General features: G+C 38.2%; 1 protein-coding gene across 2 annotated transcripts in view; it reads right to left on the reverse strand.

Annotated features, from left to right (window-relative positions):
• CNOT6L (CCR4-NOT transcription complex subunit 6 like) overlaps window positions 1-14,780 on the reverse strand; it is an 80,903-nt gene that overhangs the window by 12,356 nt on the left and 53,767 nt on the right. For both annotated transcript variants that reach the window (XM_023750311.1, XM_023750312.1), the window contains 3 exons: window positions 7,835-7,989; window positions 3,680-3,907; window positions 3,297-3,499 (listed from right to left, as the gene is read on the reverse strand). In XM_023750311.1, the coding sequence (XP_023606079.1) occupies window positions 3,297-3,499; window positions 3,680-3,907; window positions 7,835-7,989 (586 nt within the window). The remainder of the gene's footprint in view (window positions 1-3,296; window positions 3,500-3,679; window positions 3,908-7,834; window positions 7,990-14,780) is intronic.

Below are 14,780 nucleotides of genomic sequence, written 5' to 3' on the forward strand. Positions count from 1 at the left end.
TGATTACCCCTAACCTGCCTTCTGCCTGCCGGGCCTGGTCGCCCCCAAATTCCCCCTGCCCCCATTGCCCAACCTGGGTTCACCCCCTTTCTGCCCCCCCCCCCGCCGGGCCTGGGTAGCCCCTAAATGCCCCCCCCCCTGCCGGCCTGGTTGCCCTTCACTGCTCCCTTCTGCCGGCCTGGTCACCCCTCACTAACCCCCCTGCCGGCCCTATCACCCCACACAGCCTGCTGTTCAGTCGTTTGGTCGTCCCTCACTAACCCCCCTGCCGGCCCTATCACCCCACACAGCCTGCTGTTCAGTCGTTTGGTCGTCCCTCACTAACCCCCCTGCTGGCCCTATCACCCCACACAGCCTGCTGTTCAGTCGTTTGGTCGTCCCTCACTAACCCCCCTGCCGGCCCTATCGCCCCGCTCAGCCTGTTTGGTCGTCTGTTCGGTTGCGATGGCCCTGGCTCTTTATACATATAGATATTTCATAATTTAACACCTGACATAGGAAAACTATCTTTCTTCTCATTAAATAGTTCAGGCACTCCCTTAGATTTAGGGTGGGAAGAGCAGCAGCAGAAATTATGAATTAAGCTGTTTATTTAACTTATGGACTAAATGATTTGATACCCCCAAAATTCATATGTTAAAATCCTAATGCCTAATGTGATGGTTTTAGGAGGTGGGAATTGGGAGGTGATTAGGTCATGAAGATGGAACCCTTATGAATGGGATTAGTGCTCTATAAGAGACCCCAGAGAACATTCTTGCCCTCTCCGCCATGTGAGGATATAAGATACAGCTATCTGCAATTCAGAAGAGGGTCTTTATCAGAACCTGACCATGCTGGCGCTGATATTATACTTCCAGCCTCCAAAACTCTGAGAAATAAATATGTCCCTGTATAAGACATACAGTCTATGGCAGTGGTTCTCAACCTTCTGGCCTTTTAAATACAGTTCCTCATGTTGTGACCCAACCATAAAATTATTTTCGTTGCTACTTCATAATTGTAATGTTGCTACTGTTATGAATCGTAATGTAAATATCTGATATGCAGGATGGTCTTAGGTGACCCCTGTGAAAGGGTCGTTCGACCGCCAAAGGGGTCGCAACCCACAGGTTGAGAACCGCTGGCCTATGGTATTCTGTTATAGCAGCCCAAACTCACTAAGATGCCTGGTCTAAAAGTAATACTCCTAACTGTTTACCCTTTTCAAATCAGTTCTAAATTAAATGAATCTGAGTTCTAAGTACGACTTTTCTACATTTCTAACCTATTCAAGGGACTGAGAAAGTAAACAAATGCTAAATCAAGTAAACAAAACCTAACACTCCACTGATGCAATGGTTGGATACTGCATTTGGATCTGTTATTTAATGCTAATCACAGGACATTTTACTATTTTCCATTACCTACCTGTTTTTACTAATTGCTTTCAATATTGGTATAGAACTCATTATTCCCACAGATTTTTATAGCTCTCCTTCTTTCTCATCCTATCCTACATATCCAAACAGTAAACACTCTCTGAGCCATGTACTCTTGGTTCTTTAACTATACTTATTTGGGCAATGTAAATGGTTCAATAACATTTTTTATTTAAAACAATAACATTTTTTATTTAAAACATATGTAAGATCTTTTGAAAAACATCAACAAAGGATTTAAAAATAACTCAATATCTCAAATTTTGTTTCTCTAATTTTTTTTTTTGTTTGTTTCTCTAATTTTAACTTTATGAACAAGGCACAAGTAACCTTTATGGAAGCCTAGAGGAGATAGAAATGATTGGTCTTTTTACCTAAACAAATACCAAAACAAGTGTAGAATTAGTAGCACTTACTTTGGGGAACTTTATTTTAGGTTTACTAGGACTGTGCTGGCAGAGATGTATCACAATCTGTGTCTGTGTATGTGTGTTTAGTATATATCACTACAGTCACAAAAATAGGAATTAACCTATAGCAAACTGTGTATCATTAAACCTGGAGGTTTTCCTCCAAACTTACCCAAGAGTAATAGTGTGTTACAGCTGGCTAGTACCTGTTTCTTAGCACTTCATCCCAACTCTGTGTTCAATGGTAGTAAATGGGAGTTTGAAATCTACTACAACGGGAGTACTTATACCACAGAAATCAGCAAACACTACAGATTAGGGCTTCGTTTCCCCAGAAAACTAGCTATTAAATATTTACTAGCACATCACTGCATATGAGTGATTTGAACAAAACCAACCATTACCTACTCTAAGAGCAAAAATACTAAAAATTAGATTCAACTTCTAAACAATTTTTTCCACTTCATGATTACAAAAGCAGACTAATAACATCAGTACATTAATTTCCTTTTGTTTTCCTACTGCTTGTTTCTTAGAAAGGGGTAATAAGCACTGAAAATGGAAAAAGGTTATTGGAGATTTAAAAGCCCATTTCATAAATTTGCTTTAGTATTTTATTAAATTCCCCCTAGGCTTCTTACATCAAACCACTTACTAACATCTGTGTGTGTTTTCAGGACAGTATAAGATTTTAAGATAGATGCCTGAAATGCCAGAAAATCAAACAGAGGTACAAATAAAAGAGCTAGATGCAGACATAGTGATCAGAAAATTAGCAAAGGGAGAAGGATTTACTACAGAAAACCACTACAGTCAATCTTTCTAAAGAACAACTGGTCTTTCACAATGGGCCCTCTATGGAAATATCTTTCCTATTATTAGGCTGGAGTGTTCCAATGCCTGAGAATATTTTAGTGTGACTACATGGATGTACTATAAAACAGATCCTAAGTACAACCATCTCCTAAAGAAACCTAAATACTTAAAAGATAAATAAGATATCAATGAAAAGTACTAACAAAATTTTGAGAGAATACTATATAAATTCATTCAAGGTGAATTTAGCTATATCAGATTGCATATTATTTGGGTCATTACTGAAAGTTAGGGATGGTATGGGCAGGTGAAATTTAACTACATTAATAAACGTAAGTGCTTCCAGTGCCTGGCACATAATAAGCATTTTAGTTGTTTTTTCTGTTACCAAATATTATTTGAAATTTGAATAAGGATTTAAAAAGAATTCTCAAGTCAAGAAAAACAATCACACATACAAAAAAAGAAAAAGAAAGAATAACAATCACAAAACCTAACAAACCTCTTTTACATTAAGTGCATACTTAGCCAAGACACATTCTGGGAATCTAAAAATTCCTGAAGATTATGCAATTAAGCACAATATAAACCTTTCTTGTCATGTTTATATTTAAAATAACTTCTACAGCAGCCCAGAGCAACCACTCACTTTGAAATCAAAGGTGTAATTGGTGTAAGGCATCAAGTTATTTTCATAGGCGCTCTTCAGTTGGAAGCCATGTGTGATTCTCCCTTCTGAGCTTCCATTCTTCCCATTGCAGCTGAAGTTCATGAGACACTCGTTGTATCTGAGTTCCTTGAAGTCTTTGTGGTTGTCAGCTACTCCTCCGTTGCTTAAATATTCCACAACACCTGGTAAAATAAAGAAGGAATAAACAATATCATTTGCCCCATGTCCCATCCACAGGATTCTTACTGATACACTCCCAAATTTAGAAGAGAAATTCTCTACTCAAAAGTTAAGAGCTAGCTGTCCTTTCAAGTAGAAGTAAAAGCAAAACTGAAAGCAATAGGAAATGATGCTATAAATACCTGAATCTGGCAATGAGTTTAGATCTGCACATAGCACCAGCGGGATGGAATTAGGATCTGCTGTTGGGCTGCCAGGCCTACTAGAGGCTTTCTCCAGAATGTTTTTAACCTCTGAGACAAACATCATGGTCTGGATGAGTTTCACATCAGAATACTCTGGGTCCCAATGCATGTGGGCATTTGCCACTATAAGCAGCTGTTTGTCTGGAGCATGAATAGGCTTCATACCTAAATTTAAACATTATAAAAAGGAAGATAAAGTTATGCTTTATTTATCAAAAAGGCGGTATCTTAAGGTTCTCTCCCCAAATCCATAGCCACTTCTTTACTCTTTTCCATTAATTTATATCTTCCCCTTTATGTCATAAAGTAGTTCTCATAAGCTAAAGTGCTGAGATTCTGGTAATCCCAACAGAGGAATTACTTCTCTCGATCAGGGTTGACAAACTGCAGCTCATGGGCTAAATATGGCCCACCACCTGTTTTTGTACAGCCTGTATAAGCAAAGACTGCTTTTACTTTTTAAAAGAGTTCTAAAAAAAAAAAAAGTAATTTTTTTAAAGACTGCGCTAGAAACTACATGTCGCCCTTTACAGAATGTTTGCTGACTCCTGCTCTATATGCCTAAATTAGAAATTATACCATGATATAACTAAACAATATTTGATTATAATACCTTGATTTGCTGACTTCTTAGTATAAAGAAGCACTTTAAATATATCTATCATTTAAATATCAATATAACCCAGTGAGGCAAGTTTTCAGTTATTTGAGTTATCTAAACCTTAAATTCTTTCTGCTATTCACCTTGCATTTTTTGAGCACCTCAGTGATAGGTCAGCAGTAAAAAAGCAGTAACATTATATTAACCTATACAAAATAAAATGAGAAAGTGAATTTTCTACCAAAACAAATTCATATCATATGCCCAAATAAGATAATTTTAAAAATTAAAATGAACAGTGTGCTCTCAAAGTCTGGACATGGGTTTATGACTAACCCATGCTTTATTCTACCCAGCTTTATTACTAACTAGAGACTCGGTGCATGAATTCATGAACCAGTGGAGTCCCTAGGCCTGGCCTGTGGGATCGGGCCGAAACTGGCTCTCTGACATTCCCGGAGGGGTCCTGGATTGCGAGAGGGAGCAGGCCAGGCCAAGGGACCCCACCAGTGCACGACTGGAGCCGGGGAGGGACGCAGGAGGTTGGCCAGCTGGGAGGGACCACGGGAGGGCTCCAGGGCATGTCCGGCCCATCTTGCTCAGTCCCGATCAGACGGACCCCAGCAGCAAGCTCACCTACTGGTCGGAGCGTCTTCCACCTGGTGGTCAGTGCATGTCATAGTGACAGGTCGACCGGCTGACTGTCTGCCCCCTGGTGGTCAGTGCACATCATAGTGAGCAGTTGAGTGGCCTTAGTATATCATTAGCATATTACGCTTTGATTGGTTGAACGGCCGACTGGCCAACCAGACACTTAGCATATTAGGCTTTTATTATATAGGATTATTTTGTGTAGTCCTGGGCCAGTTACTTTTTGGTGCTTAGTTTTACTTGGACAATGAAAATATTCAACTAGAAAATCTGTAAGGTTCTTTTTTCCCTTAAAAGTCTGTTCTTTGTCAAAATATTAACATAGTACTTTCATCAAAATGGCAGACAGAGTAATACATTAAAAGTTATGAAAATTAAACGTAGTTAACCTGTAAGGCATAAAGCTCAATATACATGGTATGATGCAATTTAAATAAAACTGTATACATATATCTTACATGTTAGTGACGTGTAAAGAAATGAAGAGTTACTCCTACAGAATATGAATAAGGGCCTCTCACTTTTATATATTTTTATACTAATGGAAAATTAGTGAACACACAAAATTAATGTTTCCATTGAAATTTCTATAAAAATGTCTCTCAAATTTTTATATTGAAAAAAAAAAAAACCTGCAGGAAAAGACCTAACTTTCTACGTCTACTATTTTTGTAAAGTTTCCTTCTGTTTTACTAAGCTATAATTATCTTTCATGTTGTGTAACAAGTAACTAAAGTAAGTGTTATATGTGACAGAAATACAGTAGAACCTTGGTTCTCAAACTTTTTTTTTTTTTAATATATTTTATTGAATTTTTTACAGAGAAGAAGGGAGAGGGATAGAGAGCCAGAAACATCGATGAGAGAGATCGATCAGCTGCCTCCTGCACGCCCCCCAGTGGGGATGTGCCCGCAACCAAGGTACATGCCCTTGACCGGAATCGAACCTGGGACCCTTGAGTCCGCAGGCCGACGCTCTATCCACTGAGCCAAACCGGTTCGGCTGGTTCTCAAACTTAATTCATTCTGGAAGGCTGTTCAAGAAGTGATTTGTTAAAAAACTGATTTTTTTCCCATTAGAAATAATGTAAATTGAATTAGTCCATTCCAGACCCCTAAATGACTCCCTGTTTTAACCTTTTTCAATTACCTGTGATTGTTGTTTCCTGGCCACTTTTACACCCTTAGCAACATCAACATTCTCGATGGCCTTTTTGTTTTAATATTGTGCTAATAGACTATTTCGCCATGCCATACTCAGTAGCCAGATTAGACATGCTAACGAACACCTCTATCATACTTTGCAATTATTTCTTTTTGAAGTTCTATCATTGTTCTCACAATGTCCCTTTTCACTTTGCTGCTATCACTAACCTTCTTAGGACCGTGTACTTACTGTACATATTTAATAATAATTAGCAGCAACAAAAGCAGAAAATATTTCCAGCATAATTTCCTGAGATATTAAAAACGTGAGGTTTAGTGGTAAATTAACTCATGCTCATGCATTCTTTTCTCTCCTTTGTCACCTGAGTGACCCATGACTGGTCATACAGATATCACCATGAAAGGGTTATCCAATAGAGAACCGAAGTTTTGTTTGACAACTGAGACATTTTTTCCATGAAAAACTTTGTTGAGAACCAAACTGTTCTAGATGGGAGACATTAGAGAACCGAGGTTTGACTGTTGTCATTTTTAAAGCAATTTGATCATAGGATAAAGCTTGCAGCTGAAATTCTCTAAGCTCTCTTCTTTTCCTAGAAGTTATATAGTGTCACTTCTGGCTGTAGATTAAATAAATATTCACTATATTAAGTATTAAAAACTTGCCCCTTCAAAGGGGTCATAAGCACCTTCTATAATATTAAACTCTTCTTCTAGGAGTACAAGAGTGACATAGACCAGAATGTGAAACTCTCCACTGTATAATTTATAGTAAAATTGAAAGAAAAGTAAAACTCCAAAGGATATTCAATTTTCACATTAACCCCCCCCCCAAAAAAAATGTACCAAATCTGTGAGAAGAATGAGACTAGATAGGATATAAATGTAAAAATGGAGAGGTTAAAAAAGAAAATTTTAAATATCCTATCAAAGACTGATTATCTTTGATGATGGATAAACTGAGTAATGACAAAAAAAAGGTCTGACAGATATGCATGGTCTGAATAATTCAAATAACACTCAAGGCAAAAATATTTTCTTCTACAGTTAGCAAGTATAAAAAAATATATAAATAAAAGCCCTGATGTGTTCTTAAAGATTCTTCTTACTCTTGCCTAAAGTATAGTTAAATAAACAATGAAATGCTCAAAGGCAGTCAGTAGAAAGCAGGGGGAGAGGGAGGTCTGGATATGCAAAGTACATAAATGAGTTTCTGACTTCGATAAAAGCTATAAAAAAATCTAAAATACAAAACAAAAGAAGCAGATAGATTAAAGATCCAGCCCTTACCCTGACAATAACTGAGAGATAACAAAAATTAGAGAAAATGTGTCAAGTACTTAACCTTAAAGACAAAAGCTTTTATTCTCAAGAAGGTAAAAATATGACTAAGAAGATAACCAAATTCAGCCTATCTAAAACATTTCCTATTTCAAATAACCTTTGGAATTAATGGCATATTAAAGACTTTCCTTTTTAAAGATTACCTTTATATCCCAAGAAATATATGGTGCTTTACACAATTAGTGCTATTTTCCTGCCAATCTCTCTCAACTTTCCACAAAAGACAAGAAAATAACTGTGCATAAATAGAAAGATTCTCTGCACTTGTCTGAGATGGAAAAACTTGGGATGGTGTTTATTTTTAGTAAGAATATTTTAAACTGTACTCACCTGCTGCTCCAAATAATTCTTTGTGGACCTCTAATACCACAGCAACACCAATATTATCTTTTGTCATCACTCTGTTCAGCATAGCTTCGGATCCATCTGAATTAGCCATTGCCACTTGATTAAATTCCACTGTATGCTTTTGCACCAATGTAAATCTACAAGGTACAATACAATATTATTATATTCCGTACTTGAACTGCCATGGTAAAAGAGCACAAGATACAGGCACTATTCACTGTCTCCCTAATCATTTTCTAGCAGCAAGGGGCCATGTAATACAGGTCTGGCCAATGAGTTGTAAGAAGTCTGATTACTCACCATAAAAACAATTATGGAAGCACCACCTAGTAATGGCATGTTAATCCCTATGTCCCTTTATACCTCTGTCCATGTGGTGAGAAGCAGGAGCACAAAAGCCCAATCACTATAGATGGGGAAGCTGCTAAATCAGTTCTGCACTGCCATTTCTGGACTTCTTGTGTGAGAAAATTACCCTTCCCCCATTTCTTTAAGCTGCTATTGGAATTTTCTGGTATTTAAAGGTGAACAGAACCTTAACTAAGTCAGCAAGTTAATAGGAAAGAACAGAATAAAATCTACCTAACCTTTTTGCAGTTTTATTCTTAGCACTTCAAGAGATTTGTCAAGAGGATGCAGTGACACACCTTTTTCTCAGCTAAGGAGAAGCTTATTTTTCCATCTGGCTTTTACTAGAAAGCTGGAATTAATGTATAGAAGTGTTCAGAGAAACAGAGTCTACAATAGCCTAAGAAATAATTATAGTTAAGCTAATAATTATTAGCCTAAGATAGTCTATCTATACTACCTTAACAATACTACTTAATACTTTCCCCTTGTACACACAACCAAATGTAGTCCACTCTGCTTCTATTTTCTAACAGATTTCCATACAAGTGATATGTTGACAGACAGAGGTCTTCCTCCATTCCTTCTATTAGATGCTTGTTTTTTTAAATAAGACATACTGGTTTATACTTACTTTCTACTCTTCAAATCTTGGTAATATGTAAAATCTTAAAACTTGCCTCTTTATTTCAATTCATTTTATTATTCCTATTCTGTAGCAAGTACACAGAGACTGTATTATGCCTGAGGCTACTGTATTTTATCTAAGAATTCTTCTGTACATTCACCCTTTAAAAAATCTTATTTCACTGATAGTCAAATGGATATAAGAGAGATAAGATATAATAAAGATTAATATGACAAAAAAACAAACAAAAGAGACCTCACCATCCTTATAAGATTTGAGAAAAATTATTAGTTTGAATGTTTCTAAAACTAGAAGAACATGTCCAAAACAGCCCTTCAAACAGAACAAAGAAATGACTCAATATCTTACTATCTTATGATATAGAAGCAATTTTATGAGATGTGATGTGATTAAATTAATGCAGAAGAGAGGACAGTGAACACCAACTAGCAGCAAGCAAAATAATACTGATATGTGAAATTTCACTTATATGTGGAATCCAAACAAACTCATAGACACAGAGAATAAACTGATGATTGCCAGAGGAGACAGAGGTGGGGGCTGGGTGGAAAAGGGAAAGGGAAATAAGAAGTACAAATTTCCAGTTATAAGTCACAGGAATGGCACAGCATAGGCAATATAGTCAATAATATTGTAATAACTATGTAAGGTGAAATGCTGTTACTACACTTACTGTAGTGATCACTTTGCAAGGTATACAAATGTTGAACCACTATCTTGTACACCTGAAACTAATATAAAATTGTATGCCATCTATAATTAAGAAGAAGAACAAGTAATATTCTCTCCCTGAATTCATTATGAGCCAAAAGGAACAATGTAGTACATAGTTAAGAAAAGCATAACCAAACAAAAGGTAACTATGACCCTTTCTGGGTCATATCCCAGCACTCTTAAAACTAAATCAAATAGAAGTTTTTGTTGTTTATTTAGTACTATAAAATGTGTTCTTGGATTCCTTTAAGTAATCATGGGAGTGCCAGAAAATAATTTACTAGGAAAGGTAAGAATAGAGACTGGATAAGTGGGGAAGATAGGTGGATGTACACCATACTACCTATGTTTACACAACTCCTAACCACTGAAAGCACTTTCACTTTCTTGACCATTTTAGCCCAAAAAGAAACCTCTAAAGTTAGGTGGAATCATTATAATAGGGTGTCCCAAAAAAATATAAACACACATTTTTTTCTGATAGCTCAATTGATGTTTCTTTCTTTTCACATTTAACTCATTAGAGTTAATTATTCAAAGTGTATATACATATTTTGGGGGACACACTGTATTATCCCTAATGGAGAGGTCACAAAACTGTGGTACAAAGCAATACTTTTATGTTCAAGATTAAGGTAATGGTAAAGTTAACATTAGAAACCAGAAATCACAATCTGTTTTTTAAAAAAATTACATAGACAAATTCTAAATTCAACCACCACATAAAACAGGGGAAATTAATAACTGAGAAACCAGTGAGACAGGGATTATCACAACAGGTCATTTTGGGACGATACTATAACCTCTGAATGCCCTCTTCTCAAGCACAAAACTACCTATAATGATGTAGGAAGGAAAAGCGAAGACCTGGCCTTACTTAGTACCTCTGATACTGGAAGCAAGTTAGAAAGCAGAGGCAATTCAGCAAGGACTAAGCACCATGACCGAGTGTTCCCAATCCTATTGGAAGAGACTGCCTTTTCAGTGTCCTAAAACTGCTGTTCTCATCGTTCCCTCTCTTTGATTTTAAACAAAGCAGGATCAGATCAGATTTCTAACCTCAGGAATAGCAAGAAACCCATTTAGGATTTCTGCAAATTGTGTATCTGGATGCAAGATCCCATTTCTACTAAATGTTAAGTCTATAGGACAAAACTTATCAATATACCAGAGGCCCAGTGCACGAAATTCATGCACAGGTAGGGTTCCTAGGCCTGGCCGGCGATCAGGGCCTTCCGGCTGCCAGCGGGGCCTTCCTTCGTTCCGCGCCGCCCACTGGTGGTCAGCACAGTCATAGCGAGCAATTGAACTCCTGGTCTCCTGGTCGAACTCCCGAGGGACACTTTACATATTAGCCTTTTATATATATAGAAAATATAAAAACCTAAGCAACTGTTATGACCAAATGACTGGAATGACCAGTCCACCAGTCGCTATGACGCGCACTGACCACCAGGGGGCAGACGCTCAACACAGGAGTTTCCCCCTGGTGGTCAGTGTGCTCCCACAGCCAACCTCCCAGGGTCCCTCCCCCTGGCCGGCCAGCCTCCCGATAGGCCTTGATTGCCGACAAGGCCGAGGGACCCCACTAGTGCATGAATTCGTTCACCAGGCCTCTAGTCTACAATAACAGTGTCTCCATACATACACATACACACAAATACATACATATGTGTGTATAGACACACACACACACACACACTGCACATGTGCACACACACATCCTATATAATAAAAGCCTAATATGCTAAGTGTCTGGTCAACCGATCGGCTACTCAACCAATCAAAGTGTAATATGCTAATGATATGCTAAGACCATTCAACCGCTCACTAAGACGTGCACTGACCACCAGGGGGCAGACAATCAACCAGTCGACCAGTCACTAAGACATGCACTGGCCACCAGGGGGCAGATGCTCCGACTGGTAATATACTAGAGGCACTGGGCAAAGGACAAAGCAACTGAGGTAAAGGACAAAGCAAAGGCATGTTATCAATCCAAACTTATTTTCTGGTATCTCTATGGATCTACCAAAACAAAGAAAAGAAAACATGTTTATAATAATGACCAATAAGTAATACCAAATCTTTAACGTCTGAATCCCCAAAGATTAAATTAAACGAGAATGAATATGATTAAAGGAATATTTTATTGTATTCTAATTCCCTGAATATTGTTAATCTGTGCCCTCACTTTTGCTAGGCTATATCCTACCCCCACAAAGAATGAGCTTTTTCTTCTGGCACTTTGCTAAAATAGTAATTATTATAGTTTCTATTTATTGTTACCAACTTTGTACCACTGCTTTTAAAGAAGGGGAAAAACTATCATCAATGAAGATTAGGAATTATCAGGTACTCTGGCTTTAGAAGAATGAGACTTTAAGAATGAGTACAGTGACAAAATCCCTTCTACAGCTCATTTCTGACTGTTAGACTTGTTAACTATATAAGAAATTATCTTGCCGAAACCGGTTTGGCTCAGTGGATAGAGCGTCGGCCTGCGGACTGAGGGGTCCCAGGTTCGATTCCGGTCAAGGGCATGTACCTGGGTTGCGGGCCCATCCCCGGTGGGGGATGTGCAGGAGGCAGCTGATCGATGTTTCTCTCTCATCGATGTTTCTGGCTCTCTATCTCTCTCTCCCTTCCTCTCTGTGAAAAATCAATAAAATATATTAAAAAAAAAAAAAAAAAAGAAATTATCTTACACGTTAATATACAAATTAGGGAATAAGCCCAGAATGGGTAAGGGAATCATTCAAGATCATACAGCAATGTAAATAAGAGAATGACCTAACTTCAAAATTGTCTTTTCTTTGCACAGTATTCTCTCTACAATCCAAAGAATAGAATAAAGGCAAGGTAGCACACTTTGTATTGAATTCCAAATAGTATAGTTTTAGCTAATACGACATCAACAAGTATTTGGTGCTGTTTAAAAGAGGTAGAATGTAATAATGTATCATAACCCAAGTCTTTATCTGTTGCTGGATTTATGTTACTATGTTGGCAAAAAGACTTGAAGAAGGAAAAAAATCCAAAAAATGCATCTTAGTGTTTCCTATGTATTTCATCTCTCAACTAATTCACAGTATTTTTAAAAATTCAAGCATCAATTTTCAAATACTTAGTTGTTTCTAGTTTCCTAGTAGCAGATATAATTGTTAGTTCAAAATCTTAACTACCTATAGTAAATTACCAAGGCATTTAAAAGTTTTCTCTCAAAACCATGAAGGGAATGATAAAAATTGTCTGCATTATCTTCCTTCAGAAATAAATCCTATATAATAAAAGGGTAATATGCAAATAGACTGAATGGCAGAACAACCAACCAACCAATCAAAACGTAATATGCTAAAGATATGCTAAGGCTGCTCAACCGCTTGCTATGACATGCACTGACCACCAAGGGGCAGACAGTCAACTGGTTGACCAGTCGCTATGACGTGCACTGACTACCAGGGGGCAGATGCTCCGACCGGTAGGTTAGCTTGCTGCTGAGGTCCAGTCGATCGGGACTGAATGAGATGGGCTGGACACACCCTGGAGCCCTCCCACGGTTGCTCCCCTGCCCAATTGTGCACCAGTGGGGTCCCTCAGCCTGGCCTGCACCCTCTCGCAATACGGGACCCCTCAGGGGATGTTGGAGAGCCAGTTTCAGTCCGATCCCGCAGGCCACTCCCCTTGGAAGGGCGCCAGATGCAGGGCTCATGGCTGGTGAGTGCTGCTGCGGCAGCGTGAGCCTCTCCCAATCGGGACTGGTTGGGCGCGAGCCCATGGCAGGCACAGTGGAGCTGGGATGAGAGGGAGCAGCAGGTAGGAGCTGCAGGCAGCGTTGGACTGCAGGTTTTGGCCCGATCTCTACAGGCCACCCAGAGGGACCCCACCCGTGCACGAATTCGTGCACCAGGCCTCTAGTAGAAAATAAAAAAAAGAGCTTGATATTAGAGATCAGAATGTTATCAGTACTTTTTAAAAATATTATGGTGTTTCAAGCAAATCTGTGTAGGAGTGTAAGCAACAAATATCAAATTCAAGGCTATTTTTCCAATTGAAGTAACCTTATATGAAGTACAAGTAATATCCGAAGCTTAGATAAGAAGCCTAAAGATTCTATTTAGTATGGTGATTAAAAGCACTGACTATGAAGCCAGACTACTTTCAGTGCCTTGTTTTCCTCATCTATTAAAATGAGGAAATACCATTCAGAAAGAATATATGCACCCCTATGTTCACATAAGTGTTATTTATAATAGCTAAAGTCTGGAAACAGCCCAAGTACCAATCAGTAGACGATTGGATAAAAAAGCTGTGGTACATTTACATCATGGAATACTATGCAGCAGTAAAAAAGAAGGATCTCTTACCCTTTGAGATAGCACGGAGGGACCTGGAGAGTATCATGCTAAGTGAAATAAGCCAGTCAGAGAAAGACAAGTATCACATGATCTCACTCATATGTAGAATTGAATAAACAAAATAAAATGACGAACAAAATAGATCCAGAGACATGGAAGCATGCACCAGATTGACGAATGTCAGAGGGAAGGTTGGGGAAGGGTTGTGGGTGGGAAGTAATTAACCAAAGACTTTGAATGCATATATGCATAACCCATGAACACAGACAATAGGGTGCTGAAGGCCTGAGGCGGGGAGGAGCAGATCAATGGGGGAAAAGAGGAGCACATCTGTAAAACTTTTAACAATAAAGATAAACTTTAAAAAATATTTTTTATTCTTTAAAGTATTACATAAGTCTCCTTTTTCTCCCTGATGACCTCTCCCTAGATGCTCCCCACTGCCTAGCACATGCCTGTACCCCCCTACGGTCTGTGTCCACTGGCTATGCTCATATGCATGCATACAAGTCCTTTGATTGATCTTACCACCCACCTCCCCTGCCTTCCCTCTTAGGTTGGACAATCTGTTCGATGCTTCTATGACTCTGGCTCTATTCTTGTTCAGCAGTTTATGTTGTTCATTATATTCCGCAAATGAGTGAGATGGTGTGATATTTATCTTTCTCCAACTGGTTTATTTTGCTTAGCATAATGCTTTCCAGGTCCATCCATGTGGTTGCAAATGGTTAAGAGTTCCTTCTTTTTTATAGCAGCGTAGTATTCCATTGTGTAGATGTACCACAGGTTTTTATTTTTTATTTTTATTTATTTATTTTTTTAAATATATTTTATTGATTTTTCACAAAGAGGAAGGGAG

The sequence above is a fragment of the Myotis lucifugus genome, unplaced genomic scaffold, assembly GCF_000147115.1.
Source record: "Myotis lucifugus unplaced genomic scaffold, Myoluc2.0 scaffold_12, whole genome shotgun sequence".
Classification (NCBI taxonomy): Eukaryota; Metazoa; Chordata; class Mammalia; order Chiroptera; family Vespertilionidae; genus Myotis; species Myotis lucifugus.